Source organism: Carettochelys insculpta, chromosome 1 (genome assembly GCF_033958435.1).
Source record: "Carettochelys insculpta isolate YL-2023 chromosome 1, ASM3395843v1, whole genome shotgun sequence".
NCBI classification, from domain to species: Eukaryota; Metazoa; Chordata; order Testudines; family Carettochelyidae; genus Carettochelys; species Carettochelys insculpta.
The window spans coordinates 237,444,384-237,472,348 of NC_134137.1; the positions used below are offsets into that span (position 1 = coordinate 237,444,384).

General features: G+C 46.1%; 1 protein-coding gene across 1 annotated transcript in view; it reads left to right on the forward strand.

Annotated features, from left to right (window-relative positions):
• PRMT8 (protein arginine methyltransferase 8) overlaps positions 1-27,965 on the forward strand; it is a 131,633-nt gene that overhangs the window by 100,651 nt on the left and 3,017 nt on the right. The window contains exons 7-9 of the mRNA XM_074983650.1: positions 780-895; positions 14,754-14,904; positions 25,943-26,064. Of these exons, the coding sequence (XP_074839751.1) occupies positions 780-895; positions 14,754-14,904; positions 25,943-26,064 (389 nt within the window). The remainder of the gene's footprint in view (positions 1-779; positions 896-14,753; positions 14,905-25,942; positions 26,065-27,965) is intronic.

A 27,965-nucleotide genomic window follows, 5' to 3' on the forward strand; every position in this document is an offset into this window, starting at 1 on the left:
TGAGAGTTCAAAAGAGTGTAATATGATTTTGGTTTCAAAAAACAAATCCAAAAACGTAACAGTTCTTTGCATTTTTTTTTCACAAAGAAATGTCAACCATAAGAGCAGAACCAATGTACTTTTCCCCCAGGGGATCATTTCTTCAAAGAAAGAAAATCAGCAAGATAAAAGGCACTTATGTGTACAGTCATTAGAACAGTTCAAATACCCAGCAAGCTCAACACAGCTTGCAACACAGCTTTTTCGAAGGCATTCTGTCATGATGTACTTGCATTAAGGTCTTGATCCTCCAATCAGTTGAAGATATGCCTAACTTTACTCTCATGATTAGTACACTGACATGATAGGGGCTACTTATACATGTATATATTTGTGCGATCAGGGTCTTCAAGTTTAAATATTATCTAGAAGTCAGAGCAAAGGACAAGGATCCAGAACTCCTAAGTTGGCTGGCTTGTGTGATTTTGGGCAACTTAGTTAAATACCTAAGTCCTCAGAACCATCCGTTGATCTTGGGTTTCTCGGTTAGTGGGGAATACAAACCCACAGGCCACTTTTTGAAATTATAAGCCTTGATCATCCTGTGCCTCAGTTACCTTATCTGTCAAATGGAGATAACACTGCTTATTTATTTAATAGGGATGTTGTGAAAGTTAACTAACTGATTGTGAAATGTTTTGAGATTCTGGCACAGAAGCAACTATGCAGAGTGCAAAAGATACATTTACTTACTTACTTACATTACCTCTCACCTTTGACACATCTTTCTCCATTGACAGGGTGGGAGAATGTGTATGGCTTCGACATGACCTGTATTAGAGATGTTGCCATGAAGGAGCCTCTGGTGGACATAGTAGATCCAAAGCAAGTGGTGACCAATGCCTGTTTAATTAAGGTTTGGTAATTCCAAATGTACTTAAATGCGAACACTTACACACACTGTGGCATTATTGGGAAATACATTTTTAATTCTATCTTTTGGGGGTGGTGGCAAGTTGCAAATACCATCAGTATGGAATGTGGTAAAACTCAGAGGAGGAATAATCTCAATTTTCACAATACCTGTTATAAGCATTTTGCACATGTCAAGTGTCATCAGTTTAGCTAAACATGAATACTAATACCTTGGTCACATATGGTACTAACCGAATTGGAAGATGTCACCTGAGAGTGGGATTTTGTGCTCATCTGGCTGCTTCTATATATGGATCACGAACCATACCTTCAAACCCTCACAAATTAAAAATAAATCTCTTGTGAGGGGATAATCAGTGCAAATACTGGATAAATGTTGACATTGTGCATATTTAGATAAGCATTTTAATTGTTTTTCCTCCCTGTGAACAGATACTGCAAATTTGAGATGGAAAGCTACTGGGAGAGGTGTTAAATGGATTTTAGTTACAGTCAAAAGACTAAGGCACCAGACAATATTAACTCTGCTGGAATAATTCCAGTTTTACCCCAGTGTAGGAGATCCACATTTGGCCTTAAACTTTAAACATGATTTCTGTAGCCAAGTTCCTGCTCTTTCATAGTGGAATCTCCCGGCGCTTTTCTGTCATCTAGCTTGGATCCAGTTGTGACCCAGCTCCTGCTTTGCCATAAGTGAAGGGTATTTCACAACCCCCTGACATCTGGTCACAGTTCCCAAGTCAAGAATTCTTAATAGTTCATAGATACTAAGGTCAGAAGGGACCTTTGTGATCTTGCAGTCAGACGTTCTGTGTAACATACAGCTTAGAAATTCCCAAATTCCACCCCCGCCCCTCCGTTTTTAGTCCTACACCCAGCCCCAGGGAGTTGCATGTATAAATTCTACTTGAGTATGCACTGATGTGTAATAAGCCACTTCCATTTTCCCTATTGTTACCTGTATCTCTGGTTGGCAAGAGGCAAAGTACTGTGTATTTTTATACCACTGATAATGGGCCATTTCCACCCTGACTGAATAGACCTTGTTAACTGTGGCCCTCCCTTTTACTGGGACCCCACTCTTTAAATACTCCTCTGGAACCCCCCCCAATCATGCATCAGATGACGAAGCGGGTCTTTGCCTACGAAAGCATATGCTCCAAAATATCTGTTAGTCTGTAAGGTGCCACAGGACTTCTTGTTGTTCTTGTATATTTCTATAGATAAAGAACAGACTGTTTACTTAAATCTGAATAATCTTTCAGATTATGAAAACATAAAAGAGCAAAATTAAAAGTTCTGTGTGAGAGCATAGCGTGTGTGTGCTCTACCTGCATTCAGTTGAACATGAGATGAGTAGCTGTCTTTATAGAAAGCACAGATCTTAGTTATTTAAAATCACAGCGCAGAGGAAACAAAAAGGAAAATAAATGAAAGGACGCAAACAGGACAGTTCAGATGAAATAGAACACTCATATGAACTTTAAATGAACTAAACAAATGATAGATGGATAGTGCAAGAACAGATGGTTGAACAGCTTGATTTCCTGGTACTATGTAATGTCAGAGCTGCACTTTTGTTGGTCAATATCTGAAACTTTCAGCAAATTCTCCTTGAAATAAACAGGGAGTAGAAAGACAGACTGAGTTGCCAATTTCAAGTTTGCTCCTGTTCAAGTTTGTTTGCTGCGTAAGCTAGTGCTGGAGAGGGTGAGTAAGAAGTAGCAAGGAGCCCACTGTCCTAATGCTTTTCACTCCAGCATGAACTAGAATTTTCTACGCTCAAGTTAACGTCTTTCCAGTTAACACAGAGCATTTGGTTTAGCAACACAGAGCAGGCGAATCTCCACTGCATTACTAACTTGATTTCAGCAGCTCTCAGGCTTCAATCTACATCCTCAGACAGACTTGCTTGTTCAGGTTTAAAGCATTACTTAATTTGAACTAAAGATCTCTGTGCGTGCACAGGAGTAGAGCTATGGGTGATATTTCAGTCAACACTGCAGTGAAGGCAAGCCCTTTGAAGGAAAGCGGACACCCCTTATGTGAATTTTCCTGCACTGGTCTTAAATTAAATGGCTTATTTTCAAAACATAAGGTGCCATACGCTCTGCCTCCACTTCACATCACAAATACTTCTTCCTTATGTAACACCTTCTTCTGAGGGAGTCCACCCACTGGTATCTGTCATGAGGACCATGCCTTGGGAGCAGCAGTCATCATGCATTCATTGGGGTTGACCAGATTTTAGAATGAATAGTGCCTCTGTCTGGGGAGCTAGTGTTCATACAGATGACCTTAAGTCCCCTGATGAAATTTTACAGCATGATCAGTTTTTTGTATCCATGCAGGGCCTTATTGGGAAGGCCTCTCCACATCCTGACTCTGTCATAAATTTTTGGGAATGTCCAGAAATTTTAATAACAGAGAGGGAGCCGTGCTAGTCTATATACTATCAAAACGAAAAGCAGTCAAATAGCACTTTAAAGAATAGCAAAATAAGTTATTAGGTGACCTTTCGTGGGACAGACCCACTTCTTCAGACCATAGCCAGACCAGAACAGACTCAATATTTAAGGCAAAGAGAACCAGAAACAGTAATCAAGGAGGACAAATCAGAAAAAAATGGTCAAGGTGAGCAAATCAGAGAGTGGAAGGGTGAGGGGGGGAAGGTCAAGAATTAGATTAAGCCAAGTATGCAGATGAGCCCCTAGAGTGACTCAGAAAATTCCCATCCCTGTTCGAACCACGTGTTTGAATATAAAAGAGAGCTTGGATGTTTCTCTTTGAATAGCGGTGCGAAATTTTTTTTTCAATAACACACATTGGGGCAATGGGGCATTCTGTTAATGACTTAAGAGTGTGCATGTTACTGAAAAAAAATTTTCGCACCGCTATTCAAAGAGAAACAGCCAAGCTTTCTTTTATATTCAAATTTGGCACATTAACATGTTGTTTGAACCGGGATGGGAATTTTCTGAGTCATTATAGGGGCTCATCTGCATACTTGGCTTAATCTAATTCTTGACCTTCCCCGCCCCGCCACCCCTCCACTCTCTGATTTGCTCACCTTGACCATTTTTTTCTGATTTGTCCTCCTTGCTTACTGTTTTTGATTCTCTATGCCTTAACTATTGAGTCTGTTCTGGTCTGGCTATGGTCTGAAAAAGTGGGTCTGTCCCACAAAAGCTCACCTAATAATTTATTTTGCTAGTCTTTAAAGTGCTACTTGACTGCTTTTTGTCCAGAAATTTTGAGGCTTAACCCTCATCTATCTATAAAGATAGGCATGATGATGAGCTTCCTTCAGGAACTGTTCACAACCTCCTGAGGGTCATGACATCTGAGGAAGAAACCATAGTTCACATAAGCAGCCTTTTCAACAGGTCTTCCTCATACAAGGGCTACTATCTAAAACACATACTGGGGTGCCTAACAATCAGAGTATGCATTGGCTACAAACAAACCTGGCCTGTTTTTACAAGTGTTTTATGACTGGGGTGAGTCCATGTTGGGGTGTCTAAAAGGGGGATGGCTTTCAGTGTCTAGGGGCTGTAAAAGACACAGACCAGTGGACTGCAGTAGTCTGATAAAAAGTAAATATACTGGTCACTGGATGACTAGTTTTCTGTTCCTGGACCAGGGCAAGAGGTGCCCCAGAAGTATCAGGAATGTATTAGAACCAATTAAGAATTTGCTAGAAGCAATTAAGAAAGTCAGGCTAATCAGAACCCCTGCAGCCCATTAAGAACCAGATAGAACTAGTTTAAAAAAGGCTCCCCTGCAGGGAGGGTGGTTTCGAAAAAGCTGGGAGTGGTGAGGTGCCAGGGGCTCAGGGGAGGGCTATAGCACTGATAGAAAAGCAAAAGCTATCTATTGCTGCTATCGTTAGGATCCCTAGCCTGGAACCTAGAGTAGAGGATGGGCCTGGCTTCCCTCAACCCTGCCCATGCTCCCACAGAGACATTTCCTGAGAGGAAAGACTGAGATTAAGTAGGGTTCTTACACAAAACCCATTCCCTGGCCTGTGGTGATGGCTCAATAAGCCGTGACTCGAGCTTTCAGAAATGGGGAGAGGCTGTGCTGAGGGTTACAGTGAGCAAGCCGTAACCACCTAGAGATACAGGACCTCTGAGGCAAAGTTGGAGCTCTGCCACAGCAGACAGTACTTTCTGTATGGAGCGGCCCAATCCCAAGGGAGGGCTAAGGGAGGCACAGTATGTCTAACTGCCTAAGGAGTTTGGCCATGTGTCCATTAGGCTACTGCCAATACCCCACCTTTCCAGAGCAGACTAGTTTTCCCCTACAAATTTTGTGGAAAGACTGAGCCAGTCCCCTTCTGCACCATCAGGCAACTTGAAAAGGGCCCCAGCACAAATTCCCTTCTACCCACTTCTCTTAGAAACAAGAAGAAGACCCGCTGCGCCTGCTTTGGCGATCTTCCACTCCTCTTGGTACAGTGCCCCCTTCGACTGGCTTCCATACCCCAGTCGTCTTCAAACACCTTTTGTGCCTCCACTCCCTGTTTTATCCCTGTGTAAGATTTTCCCTGACTAAGCAGTGTCTCCTCCCTCCTCTGAGGCACTACCGCTCCTCCTCCCCAGATCATTTTTCCTCTCCCTGAACCCCCCACTCGATCTAACCTCTTTCTCCTCCTTCATCCCTGCAACACTTCATTCTCCCTTCTCCGAACTGCCTCCTGCCTTGTTCTCTTTCCCTGTTCCCAAAAATCCTCCCATTGGCCTTTCCTCACATTCCCTACACAGCCGGATCCCCTCTGCCTATGTAATTCCAAAGATTTTCTGTGTGTATGCTAAAGATGGCATAAAGGCGCTATTGCTCCCAGGCAGTCCTGCATCTCTTGTCCTGGCCAGGATGCTTCTTGCCTGAAGAGCTGGTGGGGAAGGGCTCCAGGGAGGGAAGGAGCCACTGCAGCAGATTCTTACCTGCACAGCAGGATGACACTTCTGAGGCCCCAGCTGGTATGTGACTACAATTGGAGCTATTTCTTGTTACTGAGTCTATCAGGAGACCGTCATTGAGGCAGGGGTGCCAGAGCTCTGAGACAGCTGCACAAAGAACCCTCTGACTCTCCTTCTTCCCTCTTCTCCACAGCTAGCCAAACAGTCGTGTCTGAAGGGAAGGCATTGCTTTCCCCATCCCCTGAAGCTGAACGTTGGGAGGCAGATTCTAGCTCCTTTCCTTCTAAGTACTCCCACACCCTTCAAGCACTCTTGAGATGATGAGTGCCACTTCTGGCAGCAACCAAACCTTCCACTCTCCTGAATATAAGAAATGAGTGGGACACACAGTGTGGGAGGTTCCTTATGCCCATATTCCCCTTTGTGCTTCTCCACAGGCCCCCAGCCGCAATCTGGTCCTGGGCATTTAACTGCTCTTACTATTTCTCAACTTAACACTTAGTTACAATTAAGGGCTTTATTTGGACCAGGCTTGTGCTCAATTATGCCCAATTTTTGCATGATTTAGAGAGAAATGTGGAGGAGCATGACTTTTCCATCTAATTTTATGCAAAATTAGCATTCAGCCACCTGGGACTTTGACTAAGGAGCAGAACACACATCTAGTATACGAATGCATGGCAGCTGAAATGAAGGTTACGATCAGGGATTGAGTCAATACCAAAGTGTACAAAATAATCAATACAATTTTTTCTAAATCTGCTCTGCATGGCACATCAAAATATGGTTCTGCTCTGAAAAAAAACCCACTGTAAAATGGCACCTTCTTCTAAGTATTTTTGCTCTAAATATATATTTCCAAAGACATTTTTATTGACTTTGCTGACAAACTAATTTTTTTTGCTTTGGATTCTGCTTTGCCCTGCCAATATAGTTCAGTGATGGGGAGCTGGATTTTAGTCTTTGAAACAAAACCATGTATGCTAAGTTCAGATCAGCTGCATCTTTGCAAATCCACTGAAGACAATGTGACTGCAGCTGTCGCTGAAGACTCAGATTGGCTTGCAAAATCTTTGGATAAGATTTTGAAACATGATTAATTATTTTGGGTACCTATATTGTGCCTATGTTTTTGGGCACACAGGAGCTGCGTCTACACGTGCACGCTACTTCGAAGTAGCGGCAGTAACTTCGAAATAGCGCCCGTCACGTCTACACGTGTTGGGCGCTATTTCGAAGTTGAAATCGACGTTAGGCGGCGAGACGTCGAAGTCGCTAACCCCATGAGGGGATGGGAATAGCGCCCTACTTCGACGTTCAACATCGAAGTAGGGACGTGTAGACGATCCGCGTCCCGCAACATCGAAATAGCGGGGTCCTCCATGGCGGCCATCAGCTGGGGGGTTGAGAGATACTCTCTCTCCAGCCCTTGCGGGGCTCTGTGGTCACCGTGGGCAGCAGCCCTTAGCCCAGGGCTTCTGGCTGCTGCTGCTGCAGCTGGGGGTCCGTGCTGCATATACAGGGTCTGCAACTAGTTGTTGGCTCTGTGTATCTTGCACTGTTTAATGAAAGTGTGTCTGGGAGGGGCCCTTTAAGGGAGCGACTTGCTGTTGAGTCCGCCCCGTGACCCTGTCTGCAGCTGTGCCTGGCTCCCTTATTTCGATGTGTGCTACTTTGGCGTGTAGACGTTCCCTCGCAGCGCCTATTTCGATGTTGGGCTGAGCAACGTCGAAGTTGAACATCGACGTTGCCGGCCCTGGAGGACGTGTAGACGTTATTCATCGAAATAGACTATTTCGATGTCGCAACATCGAAATAAGCTATTTCGATGTTGGCTGCACGTGTAGACGTAGCCATGGTGACCCTTTTTAGGAGTCTAATTTACACAGAGCAGGTGCTCAGCATTTTCTGTAAATCAGAACCACAAAGGTATCTCATGTCAGTAGCTCAAAAACTGAGGCATTCCAAATCATGATGGCTACGTCTATGCAAGAGGGTTTTGTCAACAAAACTGGGCTTTTGTCGACAAAACCCATGGAGGGTTCACACACAAAATACACCCTGTCAACAGTCTGTCGACAAAACCTTTTTGTTGACAGAGCGGTCTTCCATGGTGCCAGCCAGCTGAAGCCAGGAAACACCCTCTCCACTGCAAGCAGGGCTCTATGATCCTTGCTACCGGCTGCTTTTAAAGACACAGACAGCCCCAGGAACCATGTGGGAAGAAGCTGAGGGTGTGCGTACACTCACTGACACCACACCCCAGCAGTCACACCCAAGACTTTTAAAAAAACATATCCCAGGCCACCTGTGACCCCCCTGTACCCTTGCCGGACGCTGGCGAGGCTTCCCAGCGCCCACCTCAGGGGTCCAAGAAGCGGTCCTCCATCTTGGTCCAGCCCAGAAATCTGGGACCTGCTGTCCTCTGGGATGAGGAAGCTGTCCTCCTTGACCCCACAGCCAAACACTGACATGCCTCTGGCTATGCCCGCCTCGTCAGAGCCCTGCTGGGGTACTGCCATCCCACCCGCCCTCTTGAGCAGGTGCAGGCAACATGCAAAGGCTTCTGCCAGGGCTACACACAAGCCCTGATGAGCACTGGAGGTCAGGGGTATCAACAGCCAGCTGCCCTTATTACTGAGAGGCAATGACGGGGCCCCCAGCCATGAAACCCAGGAGACTGGGAGGAGGACCCCACAACGCAGCCAGTGTCCCAGCTCACCCCTCCTGAACCACAGGAGGACCAGCCCTCAGACAGCGAATCAAGTGAGGGGCTCCTTATCATTGCCCTGGAGTTGGGCCCTTCCAGTGCGACAACCTCTTCATGGGCCATGGTGAGTACCCCACAGGTTGCATGCCCCATGGCTGGGGGAAGGGCACAGATGGGGTGCATGGTGGGCCTTGCCTGGATGGCATGGGTGGGAACCCACGCCGCAGGCCCTGGAATATGCACCCCATGCACATGGTACTGCATCCCACCCGGCCCACCGCCTGCGTCCCGGGAGACTACACAAGCCCCCGGGCTCTGGAAGAGGGCAGCCGCAGCCTGCCCCTGCCATGGCTGGGAGGGGGACAGCCGCACCGGAGATGGCCTGACCCCAGGCACAGAGACACGGACTGCGGCTCTCAGCTTGTGGGCATGGCTGTGGGCAAGAGGCACCACCCAGCCCTGGGGACAGCACAAGTGAACCACATACATGTGCGGGGGTCCAGGGAGGGCACAGCTATGCCCAGCTTGCCTGCCCCCCATACCAGGACCCCTCCGTGGCTGCCCCTACCCGGGGCTGCTAGGCCATTGGACTGGTGAGGGGCTGTGCTCAGGCAGGTCCTGTGACCCCACAGGCTCCCTGTGTGGCAGGTCCAGCCATGCAGGGTGGCACGGGTGTGCACACCTGGGACAGCCGCGTTCCTCAGCCCAGGGGCTGCCACTCAGGGGGCGTGGGGGAGCGGTACCAGGGAGTGTGCTGTGTGAGGGGCTCACCTTCTCCCCGTCTCCCCATACATCTGCACCGTCTGAAGGCTGGGCCAGACCCCCCATGCAGCCTGCCAGCCCCAGGGAGAAGCTCAAGCCAGCAGATCCCAGAGCGGCACCCCTGTGAGACCACAGCCCACCAGCAGCAGGGGGTGCCTGTACCCAGAGGGGCATCGCCACCTGGAGGACAACACCCTCTAGGCTTACGTGTCCACCCTCCAGTGGCGGAATGAGCTCACCGAGCAGCGGCTGCAGTGGGAAGAGCGCTAGCCCTGGGAGCGGGTGCGGGCCTCCAACCGGTGGCTGGCCTGGCTCAACTGGCTGCTGGAGCTCGTGGAGGCCTGACTGGCCCAGACTGCTGCATCCAAACCTCTGCTGTTCCCCTTCCCACAGCAGCTGCTGCTCCCCCTCCCATCCGTCCCCCCAACCCCATGTGCTCCTCCATGCCTTGCGGTGGGCCATGGGCATGGCTGAGGTCCATGCCCCCCAGAGCCCCCTGCCCTCTCTGGTCCCCATGCGCCACTTGCCCCCATCCTCCTTGCCCCCGCTGCTCCCCATGCCAAGCCTGACCCTGCAGCAGCCACCCCCGCCACCTCCACATGAGCCCCAACCCAGCCCCAAGGGGGACCCCACCCCCAGGGTGGGAGGGGATCTTGGAGCTGGCACAGCTCATGGTCCTCCACCCCTGCCCTATAATAAGGCCCCCCTCCCAGCTGAGTGGCCCCCATCTCCCAACCCCCTTCGCTGTATGTAGCAGGCACATTGCCTTGTAAATACCTGGGACAGATATGTTTATTTCTTACAAAATTCTAATTTTGTTTAGTAAAAGTTTATTTTTATGTCCCACTCCTGTGTCCCTCCTTGCTGGTTGGGTATCGAGGTGTGTGGGGGGGGGGTAGGGTTGTGGCCTTAGGGCACCCCCTGTGGGCAAAGTTCTCCCCCCTGGGGCCTCCTGGTTGCATACCCTGTCCAAGTGTGCTTGTTGGTTGGGGACTGTGCCCAGCTGTTTATAGGGGCCCACAGCATCCGGCTCCCACCCCGGAGGAAATCCTCCCCATCCCGTTCCACCAAGTTGTGGACGGTGCAATAGATGCCCACAACATGGGGGACATTCTGGTCCCACATGTCCAGCCAGGTTAGGAAGCAGCAGAACCTCCCCTGCAAGCTCCCAAAGATGCACTCAAATGGGTTCCTGGCCCCAGTGAGGCGGGCACCGAATGGATCCTGTGTGGGATCCAGGTGCCCGGTGTAGGGCCTCATGAACCATGGCAGGAGTGGGTAGGTCGCATCCCCCACCATGCACAAAGGCATCTGCGTGTCCCCAACAGCAGCTCCTGGTGGGGGATGCAGGTGCCCATGTCCATCCTCTGGACTAGGCTGCAGTTCCAGAACACCCTGACATCATGGGTCTGGCCTGACCACCTGACATACACATCCAGGAATTGTCCTCGGTGATCCACCAGGGCCTGCATGCACACGGAGTGGTAGCCCTTCTTGTTCAGGTAGCATGAGGCACTGGGTTCTGGGGCCAGATGGGGATGTGGTTCCCGTCCAATGCTGAGAAGCAGTTGGGGAAGCCAAGGGCATCCTATCCAGCCACAAGGACATCCATGTTGCTGATGCAGATGAGCCTTTGCAGCAGGATTGCATTGGTGCCCCACACCACCTGTGAAGGGAGGAGACTGGACACATCCCTGAGAAACCTGGGGTCATAGGGCTCCTGGGTGCAAGTGAGCTCCAGAGCTCCCCCTCCCCCGCCCCTCCCCTTGCCCACTCCCCCTCCCTCTCTCCTCTCCCCCTCCCCCTACCCCATGCAGGACCAGCACCCCAAGGCTGTCTTACCTGCATAGGTACAGCCCCTACAATGGACCCCCTGATGGTAAATTAGTGGCCAATGGAGCAGTAGCTGTTAGGATGGCCAGCTTCTGCAAGGCAGTGGTGACCCACTTCTTGACGGAGATGGCATGCTGGTGTCCTGTCGTTGGACGGTAGGGGCAAGCCAGGCACACCTCTCAAGAAAGATTCCCTTGTGCATTCTGAAGTTTTGTGTCCACTGCTCATCACCCCATTACCCCATGACCAGCTGGTCTAACCAATCTGAGCATTTGGGGTACCTCCAGACCCACATGAGCCCCTGCGGGGGCACAGGCAGGGCACCGGGGTGCCATGGGGGTGCTCCGTGGGCTGCCTGTCAGGGTCATCCCCCCAGATGTGGTGGAAGACATCAATCAGGATGGGGGGCAGGGCCTGCCCTTTAAGGTCCTTGGTCCAGGATGAGCCTGGGGGCTGCTCTGGCATGGTAGCAGTCTGGCAAGAAGTGTGTCTCACTCAAATGGCTAAGGAGCCCTGCACTAGCTTTGCTGTCCTCCAGGGGGTATGCAAGCCTTGGCATGAGCCAGGACCGTGGGTTGTGGGGAAGGGGAGCCTTTAAGGATGCGCAAGGCCAGCAGTTCAGGCAGGGGTTGCCTTCCCTCTGAGCCACGCTTCCGTGGTTACAGGGCTGGTTCTGTTGACAGAGTGGCCAGAGCTTGTGGACATTCTCTGTTGAAAGAGTGGACCAAAATATCAATCCGCTTCACACGTACACACAATCTGTCGAGAGAAGTTTTGCCAGAAAATCTCTCTGACAGTGACTTCTGTTAACATAGGCCTCTCATGTAGACGTAGCCTATTCGTTTTGGGTGAAAGCCATCAGTACTGGTGGTAATAAGGGAGCAGGAAATCCCAGGTGAGTTTTTAGGGGTGGCAGCTAATATAACCCTTTTACCTGTAGATTAATGATCTTTGGAAATGTACCATTAAGAGACAATAAAGGCAGAAATTCTGCAATGCCTTTTATGCAGATCACTTTTCAAAGAAGTACTGCACTTCAAAGCACACAGGCAGCTTTCATTTATATATATTTCAATTACAAACATGTGACACATAGTTTAATGTCTCAGCATGATGGATACATAGTCAATGACCTTGGAAACAGAATACAACTGTTTTCATAAGGTTGAACTGTTCCTGAATAGGATTTCCAATGTATTTGGCCACAACAAGAGCTCTGTTGTTAAAGATGAGGGCCATTTTACCCTTTGTTTTCATCCTCCTGTGTGGTCAATGCAAAGAAATCCATTTCTGAATAATAGCCAAGTCTGTCTGGGTTTGTCTTACTATGCCTCTCCTGAGTTATTACCAGTTTTTGCCAAAATATAGACTTGTATTCTCAGTGGTTAGTGCACTGGCTTTGTAAACCCAGGATTGTGAGTTCAGCCCTTGAGTGGGCCTTTCAAGGGTCTGGGGCAGGTTAGATTAAAAAGTAAAAACTATCAGAGATAGTGATAAGTCCTGCTGTGAGTGCAGGGAACTGGACTCGATGACCTCTCGAGGTCCCTTCCAGCTCTATGAGATCATAATGTATAAATGTGCTATATTCTGCTCTCCAGTATATTGATACAAACCTGGAGAGACACCACTTCAATCAATACAACTACTCCAGGCTTACACTGATGTAATAAGGAGAAAATCTAGCCCATGTTTGCTTTACAGACTTCAGCAGTGTAGAACACACTTTGTCTCAGAATGCGTGAACAGTTTCGGCCTTTTTTTTTTTTTAATGTTGGAACTGATTTTCCTCCTTTTGATATGAAGAGTGCGCTATCTGGTGTATTTGACTCATTACCAAATCATTGCACCTGGCCACCAACAAAAGAGGAAGTGAAGGCAGATGTACTTACAAGGATATTATGATGTGCACCATCAGATGTATAGGATATCCCATACCAGCAGATACGATCAATGACAAACAAGCCTTGTATCCTGCCTCTCAGAGTATCCACAAATTGATGCCTCCAAGGAAAACAATGAACACGTGTAATACACCATCCCTGTCATCTGGGCAATGTTGTATATGTGTGAAGACAATTCATTCTGATTCCTGAAGCAATCTGATTATCCCTTGAAGTGTGAGATCTGGTTTGAGCATCAAGATATGTACAGTGTCTTGGCGATGCATCTTTGTTGTTGAATGCCACACTCAAGCCATTTTGACACGTACGTAATTTCTTCTGTGATTTTAAAAAAAAATCCTTCTCTGAAAATTTGGTATCCATTCTGTGATACAAGGTCAGAGAGCATGGCTGGGGGAAGTGGCACCATGTCACCCCCTTTGGAGTTTCTGTTTATTTCGCTCAAAATAGCTAGCACATAAAAAGGTGCCCTTCTAAGTCAATATTTACAGAAGAGACTTAACATATCAGCAAACTTAACCCTCTTGCCAAGTAAAACTTAGAGGCAGCAAAATCTTGGAACTCATCTTACCCACATCCCTGCCCATGCTGTGTTGTTCACTGCAACACATCCACACATGGCCGAAGCAAAGACATTTAAAAATTCAAGAGAACATTCGTGGAATATTTCCTGCATTGTTCACACAGCCATACGTCTGTGTGCAGTGCTTACAGGTGATGAAAATTCCTTCCTTCTCCTCCCAGGCGGAGCCAGGTAAACTGATGAGTTATGACTTAATATTCTCGCTGTCTCTTTTTTTCATGGCCTCGTCTCCATTTTTTAAGCTCAAAGTCTGATTTCTTTCTGCCCCTAACGCTTGTGCCCATTCCAGCAGTAATATTAACTGTCCTCCACTGTAAAAACAAACAGACCTGTAGCACCTTAAAGACTAACAGTTTTATTTATTAGGTAATGTGCATTCAAGGGTAGGACACACTTCATTAGATTTTGGAGCAAAAATGACAATACAGTGTGTGTACGGAGAGAGAAAGAGAGAGAGAGATCTCAGGAGAGGAGGGAGAAAAGGTGTGGGGAAGTCACCTATCACTCCCCCTCTTTTTTTCCCCTTCTTCTTCCTTTCCCCACTCCCTAGCTCTCTCTCTCCCCCACACTCTCTATGTATATATATACTCTCATTTTTGCTCCAAAGTTACTATCACTGGTACCACCTGAGACTGTCCACCTCTGTCTATTATGAGTCCAATTCTGCCACACTTACTCATGCCGTTTAATGATTACATGAGAGTAAAGATCTAGTAATTGGGCCTTAAAGCCCCCCCCCACCTACTGTTTCTCTGTATTTCAAAGCATATTTTCCTACCTTGTTTCTAGCTAACTACTTCAACCCACTTGGACAAATTGCCTTTCACTGGTTGACCCCTCAGTTCTTCTCTGCTGAGCCCCTGAGTTAAGTGGCTGACTGGCTGGTTGTAAGATTCCTCTTCTGGGTCATTTGCTGATTTTGTGGATGCTCTTCTTTTCAAACCTGCTGTGGATTTCTTACAGAGCAGTGGGCTGTTAGTAGCCTAAATTGCTGAGCAATAAATAAAACGTTCAAATACATCAGTTAACGTGTAAATCAGATATGCTCACCTAGTCTAGTCAACACAAATCAAGACATATACAGACTTCTGTTTATGTAAATTGCTTATTCTTTTTGCTTAATGCAGGAGGTAGATATTTATACTGTGAAGACTGAAGAGCTGGCATTTACATCTGCGTTCTGCCTCCAAATTCAGCGCAACGACTATGTTCATGCCTTGGTCACCTATTTTAATATTGAGTTTACAAAGTGCCACAAGAAAATGGGATTTTCCACAGGTACACTATACTATTACTGCCATGGCTCCATTGTATGATAATCCTGAAGGTCAGAATGTGAATCCTTTATTCACATTGCTTACTGGAGTAGCCCTATTTTTGTGAACAACTGCTCTCCAAAGGGAGTAAGAAGCTCTGTCGTGCCTTAGCCAGTATAGCTTGTTTTTAAAAAGAAAATCTAATGATTGATTAACTGTACTTAAATGGACAGGATACCAAAACATCATTGGGCCAGAGTGCAATTTGCACCAAGACTCCATAAGAAGTTGTCGCAGGCCCTAAAGTGGATAAAACTTAGATATTGTCAGAAAACTCCCACCCCACCAGAAAATTTTGACTTTTTTGTGCGTCAAAATTAAAAAAAAAAACCATATATTATGTTGAAAATCTGAACTTGATTCTGAAATGTCAATGTGGTGTCTCATAGGAGTTGTCACCCATTCTCCTCTACAGTATGAATCTCCTCCATCTGACTAGCTCTCCTATGGTGCACCAGGGTTTCACCCTCCAGCACTAGAAGTTGTAGTATCATGGAACATGAAGTCTACCTGCATTACCTGAAGTGAAGGATAGAGGCATGAAGCTACTGAACTATGACTCCCATGAGGCACCTTAGTGGCATATGCAAATGAAGACATTTTGCATAATTGTCGACATAGTTTAGTCTTCAGATGTATACATTTTTGCTTTTTAGTTACTCTTTTTTTTAATTACAGTTAAAAAAACCAGACACTTGTGAAAAATAGTTTAGTCAAAAACCCAATTTTCTGCAAATGTAGTTTTGACCTTTTCAACCTTGATGTCAATGTAATGTCTAGGTTGGTATAGGTTGGATAGTAGGAAAAACTATTTTACCAGGAGGGTGGTGAAGCACTGAAATGCTTTACCTAGGGAGATGGTGGAATCTCCATCCCTAGAGTTTGTTAAATCCCAGCTTGACAAAGTCCTGGCTGGGATGATTTAGTTAGGGTTGATCCTGCTTCAGACAGTGGGCTGGACTAAATGACCCTTCCAGCCCTAGGATTCTATTTTAATATTATTTTATTAGAGCAGAGCAAAGAGCCTTCAGTGCACATTAGAACATGACTCAATAATACAATTGGTGTATGTTGGCAGAGTACAACTAATGTCTATAGAACTACACTGATTAGCTTCATTTAGATATTGGTACGTTATTATTAAACATTTTTAAATGGGCAAAGAAGCTGATATTTTCACGTCTATGAATGCCTCCATCTATTCAGACATATCCCTCTCCTCAGTTCAGGGAGCACAGATGGGCAAATTAGGTCAATCTTCCCTAAGGAATATCAGGGATGTTTGGCACCCTCTGCATGCTTTTTGCCTAGTGCATCTTTGCTGAGTCAGATTTCATTTGGCCTTAAGATATTCCCATTTAGAAATTTTACTAGAGACAAGTTAAGCAGAGAAGAGATTAATGAACTTTCTGTGAAGTGGGTCTGGATTCTGGATCTAAACTCATGCATGCAGTTAGTCACATGGGTATGGCAAGCTTTCAGAGGAAGAGCTGTGACATAACTTAGGACTTGTCTACACACTATAGTTGACTGCGATTTTTCTGTTGAACACAATTTTAAATCAGAAAATGCTGGTTTGTGGAAACCAAGGCTACATCTACACTATCCCCTTCCTTTCAGGAGGTGCATGGTAATAAATGAGTTGGGAATATATTAATGAGGTGCTGCCATGAATACGCAACACCTTCTTAGCATAATGGCAGCCACACACGATTCGAAAGTGCTGCTTTTGAATCGCACACCACCTGTGTAGATGGGGGCCTTTGGAAGACCCCCCCAATTTCAAAAGCCCATACTTCCTAAAACCAAATAGGAGGAAGGGGCTTTTGAAGTTCAGGGGGGTCCTTTCAATAAACCCTGTCTACACAGGTGGCACGCAATTTGAAAGCTGCACTTTCGAATCATGCGTGGTCACCATTATGCTAATGAGGCACTGCATATTCATTGCAGTGCCTCACTAGCATCTTCTCAACTTGCTTATTACCATGCCCCTTCTGAATGGAAGGGGCTAGTGTAGATGTAGCCCAAAAGTGTTGGTTTCAATCAAGGGCCTGGTTTGGCAAATCTCCCACTTCAGAACATTTTGACAAAAAATAAACATTTTGAATTTATTGAAATGTTTCATTCTGCTATTTTGGAAACAAAAAGTTTAATTTTTGCTTCAAAATAAATTTTTTGTTCAGAGTTATAGTTAGTTCATAATAAAGAACAGTAAAAATATCAAAATGAACTGTTTTGATGTTATGGAAATGAATTGATTTTGATTGATCCAATCAGAAAAAAGTGTGAATTTTCAGTTTGTGAAAACTTAAGATATATTTACAATTCATCCCTTTTTGGGACAGCAAAATTATGATAATTCTTACTTGCAGGGAAAACTATTTCCCACCCAGCTCTGCTATAGATAGTCCCACCACATTCGTCATAACAATTATAGCAAATGTAGCCAGCATTGCTTGGGTCCTTAACTCATTACTGATGTGGGTTTTTGGAAAAAAAATAAAAGGAAAATGTACATGCTTCATTTAAATTATTGTATTTTTCAAAACTTGCACCGTGATGCACCAGACCCCTGTCCTGAGCCTCTCCTCATCCCCCACCACACGCTGTTTCCCCTCCTGTCCCGTGAGGGAGTGAGAGTAAGTTCAAAGCTCACCTGTCCCTCACCCTTCCCTGCCAGAGTGAGAAGTCCTGCACACGTCACTTTTCCCTCGCTCTCTGACAGTGAGGAAGAGGAAGAGCAAGCAACGAGCCTGGGGGTGGGGAGCTTCAGGCTCTACCACCACCTGACCACAACCAAACCTTTATCTTGCTTTAAGTCGTGATAAGAGGAAGCACGCACTGAATTTTGTGGTCCTAGCTCTCACCATTTAGCAGGAGTTCTTGAACAAACAAACAGACAGGCAGATATACAGACAGACTTACAGACAAGCTGTCAAATATGTATTAGATAGTTAAGCAGGTCAACCCCCATTAGTGTAAATACTATAGGTTGGATCACCCTGGTCCAGAGGTCCCCTGCCACTGGCCCCCAAACGCAACTGAGGCCCACTTCTGGGGTGGCTCAGTGCTCCCAGCCCTGTTTGCCACAGGGACTCTGGCCCCAGCCCTGCTCCTGGCCAAGTACTACAGGGGCCACGTCTACACGTGCACACTACTTCAAAGTAGCGGCGCCAACTTCGAAATAGCGCCCGTCACGGCTGCACATGTTGGGCGCTATTTCGAAGTCGAAATCAACGTTAGGCGGCGAGACGTCGAAGTCGCTAACCCCATGAGGGGATGGGAATAGCGCCCTACTTCGAAGTTGAACGTCGAAGTAGGGCACGTGTAGACGATCTGCGTCCCGCAACATCGAAATAGCGGGGTCCACCATGGCAGCCATCAGCTGAGGGGTTGAGAGACGCTCTATGGTCACTGTGTGCAGCAGCCCTTAGCCCAGGGCTTCTGGCTGCTGCTACGGCAGCTGGGGATCCATGCTGCATGCACAGGGTCTGCAACCAGTTGTCGGCTCTGTGGATCTTGTGTTGTTTAGTGCAAGTGTGTCTGGGAGGGGCCCTTTAAGGGAGCGGCTTGCTGTTGAGTCCGCCCTGTGACCCTGTCTGCAGCTGTTCCTGGCACCCTTATTTCGATGTGTGCTACTTTGGTGTGTAGACGTTCCCTCGCAGCACCTATTTCGATGTGGTGCTGCCCAACGTCGAAGTTGAACGTTGATGTTGCCAGCCTTGGAGGACACGTAGACGTTATTCATCGAAATAGACTATTTCGATGTCGCTACATCGAAATAGGCTACTTCGATCTAGCGTGCACGTGTAGACGTAGCCAGGGAGCCCAGCTCCCACCCTGCTTTCCCAGCCCTGCTTGCCACAGGAGCTCCAGTCCGGGCCTTGCTTACCATGTGCTCCCAGAACTGCCAGAGGCCTCTAGCCCTGGCCCTAGCCACAGCCCCATGCTCCTGGGGGCTGCCGTGGGGCTCTGGCCCCAAGACTATGGGAGGCTCCAGCCCTGGCTCACTGTCAGGAGACTCTGGCTCCTATGCTGTCAAGTACAGCTGGGTGGCTCTGGCCCTGGTTGTGAGCTGCCCCTAGCTGGGCTGCCAACTCTGTTGCCCTGGTGCCAGCTGACCCTCCTGCCCTTAGGCTCATGGACCATGTATGTTGCTGGAACAGAGAACCTCAGTTTTCAGAGGTGCAGCCATAGTATGAAGGTGCATATAATGGCATGTTCCCATAAGGGAAGCGGTATAATCACTCCTGATGTAAGGCACATTTTTGCTGGTACAGTTACCTCCACTCTAGGGATTATGTTGTTATATCCATTTCACTTTTAACAAAAAAAAAATCACACCTCCCTCAGCAAAATTGTGATGCTGGTACAAAATCTGTGAGCCAACCAAGCCTTAGCATCTTTCTCATTATCTCGTGAGTTTGATTATGTTAATGTGATCTCAGTGAATGCATGATAATAGCACTGGAAGAAACTCAATTTGGCTTGTCACAGATTGTTGCATTTTTACTATGAAGAGCACATTGAACACATATCGCTGTCTGCAGCAGACAGCAATTAAATTGACTCTTTTAGCAAAAAGAGGGAAACTGGCTGCTATGAACCCACTTATAGACAAGCCAAAAGACTCTTGAATTCTGAAATCTTTCTCATCTCTGAGTCTGGTCTCATTGACCCAAACTCGCCAATAAACACAAATATTCATTTAAGGGAGAAAAAATCTCTCTCTCTCTCTTTTTGTTTTCTTTTTATAGCCTTTCTGATAAGGCTGTGTTACCAGCTTTCAGTGGCATGGGGTTGGGATATTGTCTTTTAGCTACAGTATCTTATAAAGGTTTTAAAAACACTCTATTGTGTTAAAATATGTATGAAAAAAATTGCTATGGTTTAAGTAACTCATTTACTTTGGAAGATTGTCTTTTACATTTCTGTAGAACCGTTGGTCCTTCTCTCACACTGAGATAAATGAGAAGTGATTTGATTGTAATTGATGGAATTATACTAGATAAAACCAGCATGACAGCAGAATCAGTCCTCTTAATTACAATACATAAACATATTTACAAGCACAGTATTTCAGAGCAGCTCCATTTGTAGATACCTGTGTAAGAAAAGCAAGGAACAGGAAAATGGCATTTAGTTCTATATGGCAGCCTTTGTTATTGTAGATTTTCTACTGACATTTCCTCACCCATGCTCTTTGCTCCCATCCTTTGGCTTGGTCTGGTTCTCCTCTCAGACTAATGTAGGTCTACTGACTTCAGTTACTCCTGATCTACACTGCAGTGTGTGAGAAGAGAGCGCTCTGTGGGTCTCATCAGAGCTAATGGGAAGAAGCTGAACATTGTAGTTTAGTTGTACGGAAGTAGGAGGTGAAAACAGAAATTAAAACGCAATGATGGAGGAAGTTAGAAAGCTTTACATGTAGGAGCTGATTGTTCTTTAGTCCTTAGGCTAATGAGCCATGAGGAAGAGGTGGGTTTTAAAATGGCACCATATCTGAACAGATTCCTGGGATCAGTTAATTTAGTGCTTGGGGCTGCAACTTAGACCAGGGTCCCAGTGCGTGAGGTGTTGTATAGATATCTCAAGGCTGGTCTACATGGCCCAAAAATTCAGCCTATAAGGGTGCGAATAGCAGCACACACCAAAGTGAAGCTCTGTCACACCCATGTGGACACTACAGCTGTGAACAGAAAGGTTCCCAGTTTGTATTAATGTTGTCCTCTTCAAAGAGAACTACAGTGATGAGAAGTAGGAACCTTTTACATTGCAACCTTTATTTTGTCTGAGGGGAGGAGGGAGAGTTTTAGTTCAGCACATTAGCGCACGCTGCTCTTCATACCCCCTCCCCTCGTAGTCTGAGTGGTGGGGCAGTGTAGACACAGCCTCAGTGGGGTTGCCTCACGAGAATCCTAAACATATCTTAGGAGGATAGGTGCACAAACACTGGCATCCTGGGAGAGTCAAACATAACCAGCATTGAAGCCATTATCATTCACCAACAACTTTGCTGGATTGGTCACATGGTTGGGATGTCTGATCAGCACCTCCGCAAACAGATTCTGTTTTCAGAGTTGAAGGTTAGGAGGGCCAGAAGTGTAGTGAAGTGTTGGGGGCCAGAGGAAGAGATATAAAGATATGCTGAAGGCACACATGAAAGAGTGCAGCATCGGTGTTGATACTTTGGAGAACCTTGCCCAGGACCATCTCCAGTGGAGAGCAGTAATCCATGAGGGGTAGCACAATATGAGAGTTCCCACATCAGTGCAGACGAGGAGAGGTGGAGAAGAAGAAAAGAGCAGCAAAAACTGCCCTGTGTCTCTCCAACAGCTACCAAGACCTGTGGCTATAGAATAGGGCTGATCATGCATCAGTGGACTCACAAATAGGAGAGTGACATGAAGATGTCCTGCTCAATACTGAGTGACTGCCAAGATTCTAGAATAGCTTATTCAGGAATAACACTGCTGTGTAGACATAATTTTAGAGAGTGAAATTCAAGAGCAGGAAGTATTAAAATCAATGTATGTTGAATATGCCTGGAGAATCCTAAAGGATTCAAATCCAAATCTCAAGGATATGTGAATGCAATGGGCTTTGGATCAAGAGCTAGCTTTGCAGCAAACTCCCTGAAATAGAAGAATGCAAGAAATAAAAAGGAGCCAAGGTAAGTTTACAAGACATGGCTCAAAAGATCTGAAAAAGAAAAATTCATAACCAAAAATGAAGTGGAAATGCAAAAGGGGAAAGTAAAGGAATACAACCACTTTCTGCTAAAGTTTTCAGAGGTAACATATGGGCAGTGGAATGAGTAAGGGCCAGGTCCATCAGTCCCTGAAAGCCAATGGAGTTCAAATGGGGCAGGTTTGCAAGGTCACACCTTTACTGCTAGCCAAATGAGAAAAGAGCAATAAGAAATGTTTTCAAAAAATATGTCAATAGAAAGGAATCCCTGGGTAGAACGAGCCACCAGTAAACTAAAAGGTCGTATGAGTGAAATTAATAAATCAAAATGGTTGAGACATTGAATCATCTCAGAGGACTTCCTGTAACAGATAAGCTTTGGATCACATATCTGCATATAGATTTAGACATTAAGTATAAACTCCTCTGGGAGTAGAAGAGGATTCTAAATCTCTGAGAATATTCAGAGGCACCAGACAGGTTACACTAGTCATATCTCTCTTTTTCATTGAAAAATGGAACTTTTTTCTCAGAAGATTAGAGCAAAGCTAAACATTACAGTGGGAAGCATGAGAGCAAAATCTGGTTCTATATCCTGCTGCTGTCTTCGTGATGATTTCTAACCTATTTTAGCCCACTCCCAAATGAAATGAATAGTCTTGAGGATTTTCAAAAAAAATATCAGGTTGTAAATTAATTATATCCTAAAATACGGCTCAGGCCCTGAGACTGATAGGGAAATTCAGACAAATCCAAGGCACACATTCACACTTAAAGGGCCAGCTAAATATTAGAAATCCTTAGAAGTGGAACCTCCTGTATTCAGTTAATTCCACTACTTTTGCAGGATTGATCCTTCACTCCTTTTGCAGGTAAGAAATTATGGGGAATTATCCTGAAAAACAATTAGTTGTTTTAGTTATTACTAGTTTGCCCATTGCCAGTATGCTGTTTGCTGTGCTAGCGTAAAGGCACAGTCCCCACCCCAAAGAACTCAGAACCTAAACAAAGCAAAAGAACAACTAGCCAAAGGATAAGGGCCAAATCCTCAATTGAGGAAAATCATCATTTTCTTCAGTGCAGTCATCTCAATTTAACCAGCCGAAAGTGGTTAATGTAGCGACTGGCTCTGTTTTGCTGATACAGTGTTTTTGAGAGATATGCAAGATGCTAAGAACCATTGATTTCAGCAATGATACACCAGCAGAGAATTTGCTTCATTACCTTTACTTCTGAATTTGCCGTTATCATTTGGGTAAAGTCTTGCAGACATGGTCTTCAAGAACATGGAAGATTGAGAAGCTATTGGAGATGGATAGGAAATTGTTTTCTTGTTGTGAGAAAACAGTATTTTGAACATTTTTTCCCCTCCAAACTTAAGGGAAAAAAGTGAAAAAGCTCAAAAATGTTCACAGAGCTACCAATCAATTATTTTGGTTTTGATCTATTCAAATATTTTATTAAAATTTTGAATTTTTTTGGCCAATCATTTTTCATTTTTTAAAATTATAATGAGCTTAAATTTCAAAACTAAAAGTATTTTCAAACCAGAAATCCAAAATGCTTCATGTAGAAAATGTCCAAACAGAACATGTAGACAATTTAAGACCAGCCCTTTTCCTCCAACTTTTTCTGACTTGAGAAACTAGTTCAGACCAATGCTTTACTGTAAAAAGTTTCAGTGTGGTGAATAGGTATTTTTTCAACAGGAGAAAATCTCACTGAAAGATTTGTGACCAATTCTAGTGACCATGCTGTCCAGATCACAAAGATCAATCCATGCATAAGGGGACAGGCACTGTTGCAAGGAAAACAGATTAAGGGCATGCTGAGGCTGGTATTGTTGGCAAGGATGCTATTTTGGAAAGGCAGAGTGGGGGCAGTAGCCATGCATTAAGGTGTGCTCTTGTGTGCTCTTCTTCCCACTCCCCTGACTATCAGGTTGAATAGTAACAAAGAGGAAGCCGTGCTAGGCTATACACTATCAAAACAAAAAGCAGTCAAGTAGCACTTTAAAGACTAGCAAAATGGTTTATTAGGTGAGCTTTCGTGGGACAGACCCACTTCTTCAGACCATAGCCAGACCAGAACAGACTCAATATTTAAGGCACAGAGAAAATATTGAGTCTGTTCTGATCTGGCTGTGGTCTGAAGAAGTGGGTCTGTCCCACGAAAGCTCACCTAATAAACCATTTTGCTAGTCTTTAAAGTGCTACTTGACTGCTTTTTGCCCTGACTATCAGGGTGTGAGGAGAAAGTACACAGCTAGTGTCAAGTACTCCCCTGTTCCCTCCCCTCCCCAGTTAGCTTGCACACAAGTTTTGGATAACATTCACAGAGAAGCAGTGTAGTTCAGTTGTTAGGGCACTTATCTGGTAGGTAGAGGAAGTGGGTGTTGTTGTTCTGTCTTTGGCTCACTAAGGCTGGGTCTACACTTGCCCCCAACTTTGAAGGGGGCGTGTTAATCAGGGCGACGGGAGATTCCTAATGAAGTGCTACCATGAATTTTGAGGAGTAAAGGCACTTCAAAGTAGCTAGACCATGCATGCTGGTGCTTGGAAGTTTGACACTTTGAAGTTGCCCCAGGAGAGAATTGGCCTAATGAAGTGTTGTGTATTCACTGCAGCACTTCATTAGTAATCTCCCGTCACCCTAATTAAGATGCGCCCTTTGAAGATGGGGGCAAATATAGATAAGCCCTCTGTCAGTCAGGGCTTGCCTATGCTACAGTTTAAGCGGATGAAACTTATATTGCTTGGGGGTGTTAAAAAGCAACTCCCTACAAGCAGCATTAGTTAGACCTACTTAGAGCAGTGTCTACACCATGCTGTGTCAGTAAGCAATACTCTCCTACCAACATAACATCTGCCTCTTGTTGACGTGGACTAATTAAGCAGCTGCAGTGATGTAGCAGAGTAGTGAAGAAAAGCCCTTGGCATCGTTTTGATGCATTTAATCCCACCTGAAAATTGTATAAGGATACACTTGTAAGAACTGTGAGGGTCTGTTTACACCACAGAGTTATTCCAGAGTTCCTTATTCCAGAGTTATTATTTAAAAAAAAAAAACTATTCCAGACTAATGCATCCACACTACAAGGAAGCCTCAAAATAAGCAAAACTTATTCTGCAATAGTGTGTCCACACAAAATAGAGCCTATTTCAGATCAGCGCCCCTGAAAACTTATAAAAGACATGCATATGATGAGGTGGGTCTTTGCCCATGAAAGTTTATGCTCCAAAAAAAAATCAGTTGGTCTATAAGGTGCCACAGGATTTCTTATTGTTTTGTGGATACAGACTAACATGGCTACCCCTCTGATACGTAAAAGACAGGCACTTACAACTAGTGTTTTGTGTCTATGCTGCAGTGTTATTTCAGAATAGTTTGTTTAGAAATAGCCCCTATTCCATGTATAGACAGCCTCTATTCCAAAATATCTATTTTGGAATAGGTGCTATTCCTTGTAGAACAAAATTTACAGAATTTGAAATAAACCATCTACTATTTCAAAATTACTTCAAAATAGCAGTTGCATTGTGTTAGAGGCTCAGAAAGTTATTTCAGAATAACATCCTTTATTTCAAAGTAACTTTCCTATGTAGACATACACTGAGGCTGTGGCCACACTAGTCCCCTCCTTTTGGAAGGGGCAGGGAAATGAGGGATTTTGGAAGATGCTCGTGAGGTACAGCCATGAACATGCAGTGCCACATCAGCATAACAATGGCTGGACATGATTCAAAAGTGCCACTTTCGAAATGCACACTGCCTGTGTATCCAGGGGCCTTTCAAAAGGCCCCCCTGATTTTGAAATCCCCTTCTTCCCAAAATCAAATGGGAAGAAGAGACTTTTGAAATCAGGAGGTCCTTTTGAAAGGCACCCGGCTACATGGGTGGTGTGTGTTTTGAAAGCAGCACTTTCAAAGTGCGTGTGGCCTCCATTATGCTAATGAGGTGCTGCATATTCATGACAGTGCCTCATTAGCATCTTCCAAAATCCCTCATTACCATACCCCTTCCAAAAGGAGGGGGCTAGTGTGGCCACAGCCTGTGAGTTTTGAGCAAAAGGCACTGTAAATAAGGTCTAATTCACTTCAGGCTAACTGATGTGTAAATCTAGAGTAAGTCCACTGAAGTCAGTGAAATTACACTGCAGTAAGTAGGAACCATACAAGTGCTCTCATAGAGTATGAATTGAAATGTGCTATGAGAAGAGAATTTTCCCCACATTTTCAAAGTCAAAGTGTTCTCTTTGTGGAACAGATATAAATGCCTAATTCATATAAATTTCAATATTTGTTTTGTAGCCCCTGATGCTCCATATACCCATTGGAAGCAAACTGTCTTCTACTTAGAGGATTACCTAACGGTGAGAAGAGGTGAAGAAATATATGGAACTATATCCATGAAGCCAAATGCAAAAAATGTGGTAGGTCAGCTTCATTGTTTTTAATTTGTGGTTGCAGCTAGATGTACCATATACAGGAGTATTAAGGAGTCTGAACTGCTGGTTGGTTACAGGAAGGCTGTTCACAATCTTGTTGAAACTGGATATGAACAACTATGTTAATGCAATGTTAAGGTTGCACTGTTAAAATTGCAAAACAATCAGGATGGGGAATAAAAACAGAGGTTCCAAATGTAGTGTCAAGTGAGTTGGACAGTGTATCCTGTATGTTTTATGGCTCTCATTTTGGCTACGTCTACACTAAGGCGCTACTTCGAAGTAGTGTATTTCAAAGTAGAGACATTGAAATACACTACTTTCATGCTTAGCATCTACACACTTGCCGGGCCTGGAGCTGTCGATGTTCAACATCAAAGTAGCAATGCGGTAGATCAAAATGGGCTGCCCCGGGTGCAGAAAGGGAGTGTCTCCACGCACAAGTGGCCCCTTTCGAAATAAGGGACCAGGAAAGCCCACGGACTGGGTCACAGGGTGGACTAGCCCTTCCAGGGCAACAGCTAGCCAATCCTTTAAAGGGCCCCTCCCAGCTGCACTCGGCCTGCATAGCACAAGTCCTGCATTGGTGACACTAGCCTCATAGACCTAGTGCTTGCAGATACGGGTGCCCAGCAGCAGCAGCAGCTGGAAGCCCTTCAAGCCATCACCCAGCAACTCCTGGCAGGGGAGTCATCCCTGCAAGAAAAAGAGGACACCCCAGACCATCGGGCCACCCTGGTTGCCCCCTGCCAGATTCTCCACCGGCTCTGGAGTTACCCCACCAGCTCTGAGTGGTGGGAGCACCTGGTCATGGGGGGAGTGGGATGATAACTAATGGCTGCAGAACTTCTGCACACAGCTGCAAACTTCCATGAAGCTCTGCCAGTGGCTTACCCCCACCCTGAGGCACCAGGACACACAGATGCAACACTCCCTCACCGTTAAGAAGAGGGTCACAATTGCTGTCTAGAAGCTTGCCACTCCAGACAGCTACTGCTCTGTGGGCCACCAATTTGGTGTAGGCAAGGCCACAGTTGGGGCTATCATGATGGAGGTAAGGAAGCCTGGGCACGCACCCACTGGGGGACTGGGGTGCCAGAGAGGGAGGATCTGGGTGAGGGGCATGGGTGGGGGGGGCGAGGCTCACCCTGCACACATTCATGGGTGCCCATTCCCCTCCCCACAGGTGGTCCATGCACTCAATACCCTGCTGCTCCAGAGGGTTGTCTGAGTCAGGGACCTGGATGTGGCCATAGTGGGCTTGGCTGCCATGGGGTTCCCAAATTGCTTCGGGGCCCTTGATGGGACCCACATCCCTATCCACACCCTGGAACACAGTGGCAGATGCTTTATAAACAGGAAGGGCTTCCATTCAGCGGTCCTGCAGGTCATGGTGGACATGTATGTGGGCTGGCCCAGCTGCACCCACGACGCCCGCTTTTCCCACAACTTGGGCCTGTGCCAATGGCTGGAGGCAGGGAGCTACATCCCCCAGAGGGAGATCCCGCTGGGGGACACATCCATGCCCCTGTGCCTTGTGGCAGATGCCACATACCCACTCCAACCCTGGCTCACACTCTCCTAACAGGCCACCTCAATGCCAGCCAGGAGCGCTACAATGCCCAGCTGAGTCATGCTTGGCAGATGGTTGAGCAGGCCTTTGGATGCCTCAAGGGCTGGTGGCGCTGCCTCCTCACCCACCTGGATGTGGGCCTCCTGAACGTCCCCCAGGTTGTGGGTGCCTGCTGCACAACCTGATGGAAAGCAAGGGGGAGACCGTCGTCATGCAGGGATGGGTGGTCCGGGCCGGAATGGGCTCCCCACAGCCAGCTGCCACCCCTAGCCACCAAGCCCAGTAGGAGAGGGGGTCTGGGAGATCCTGCGAG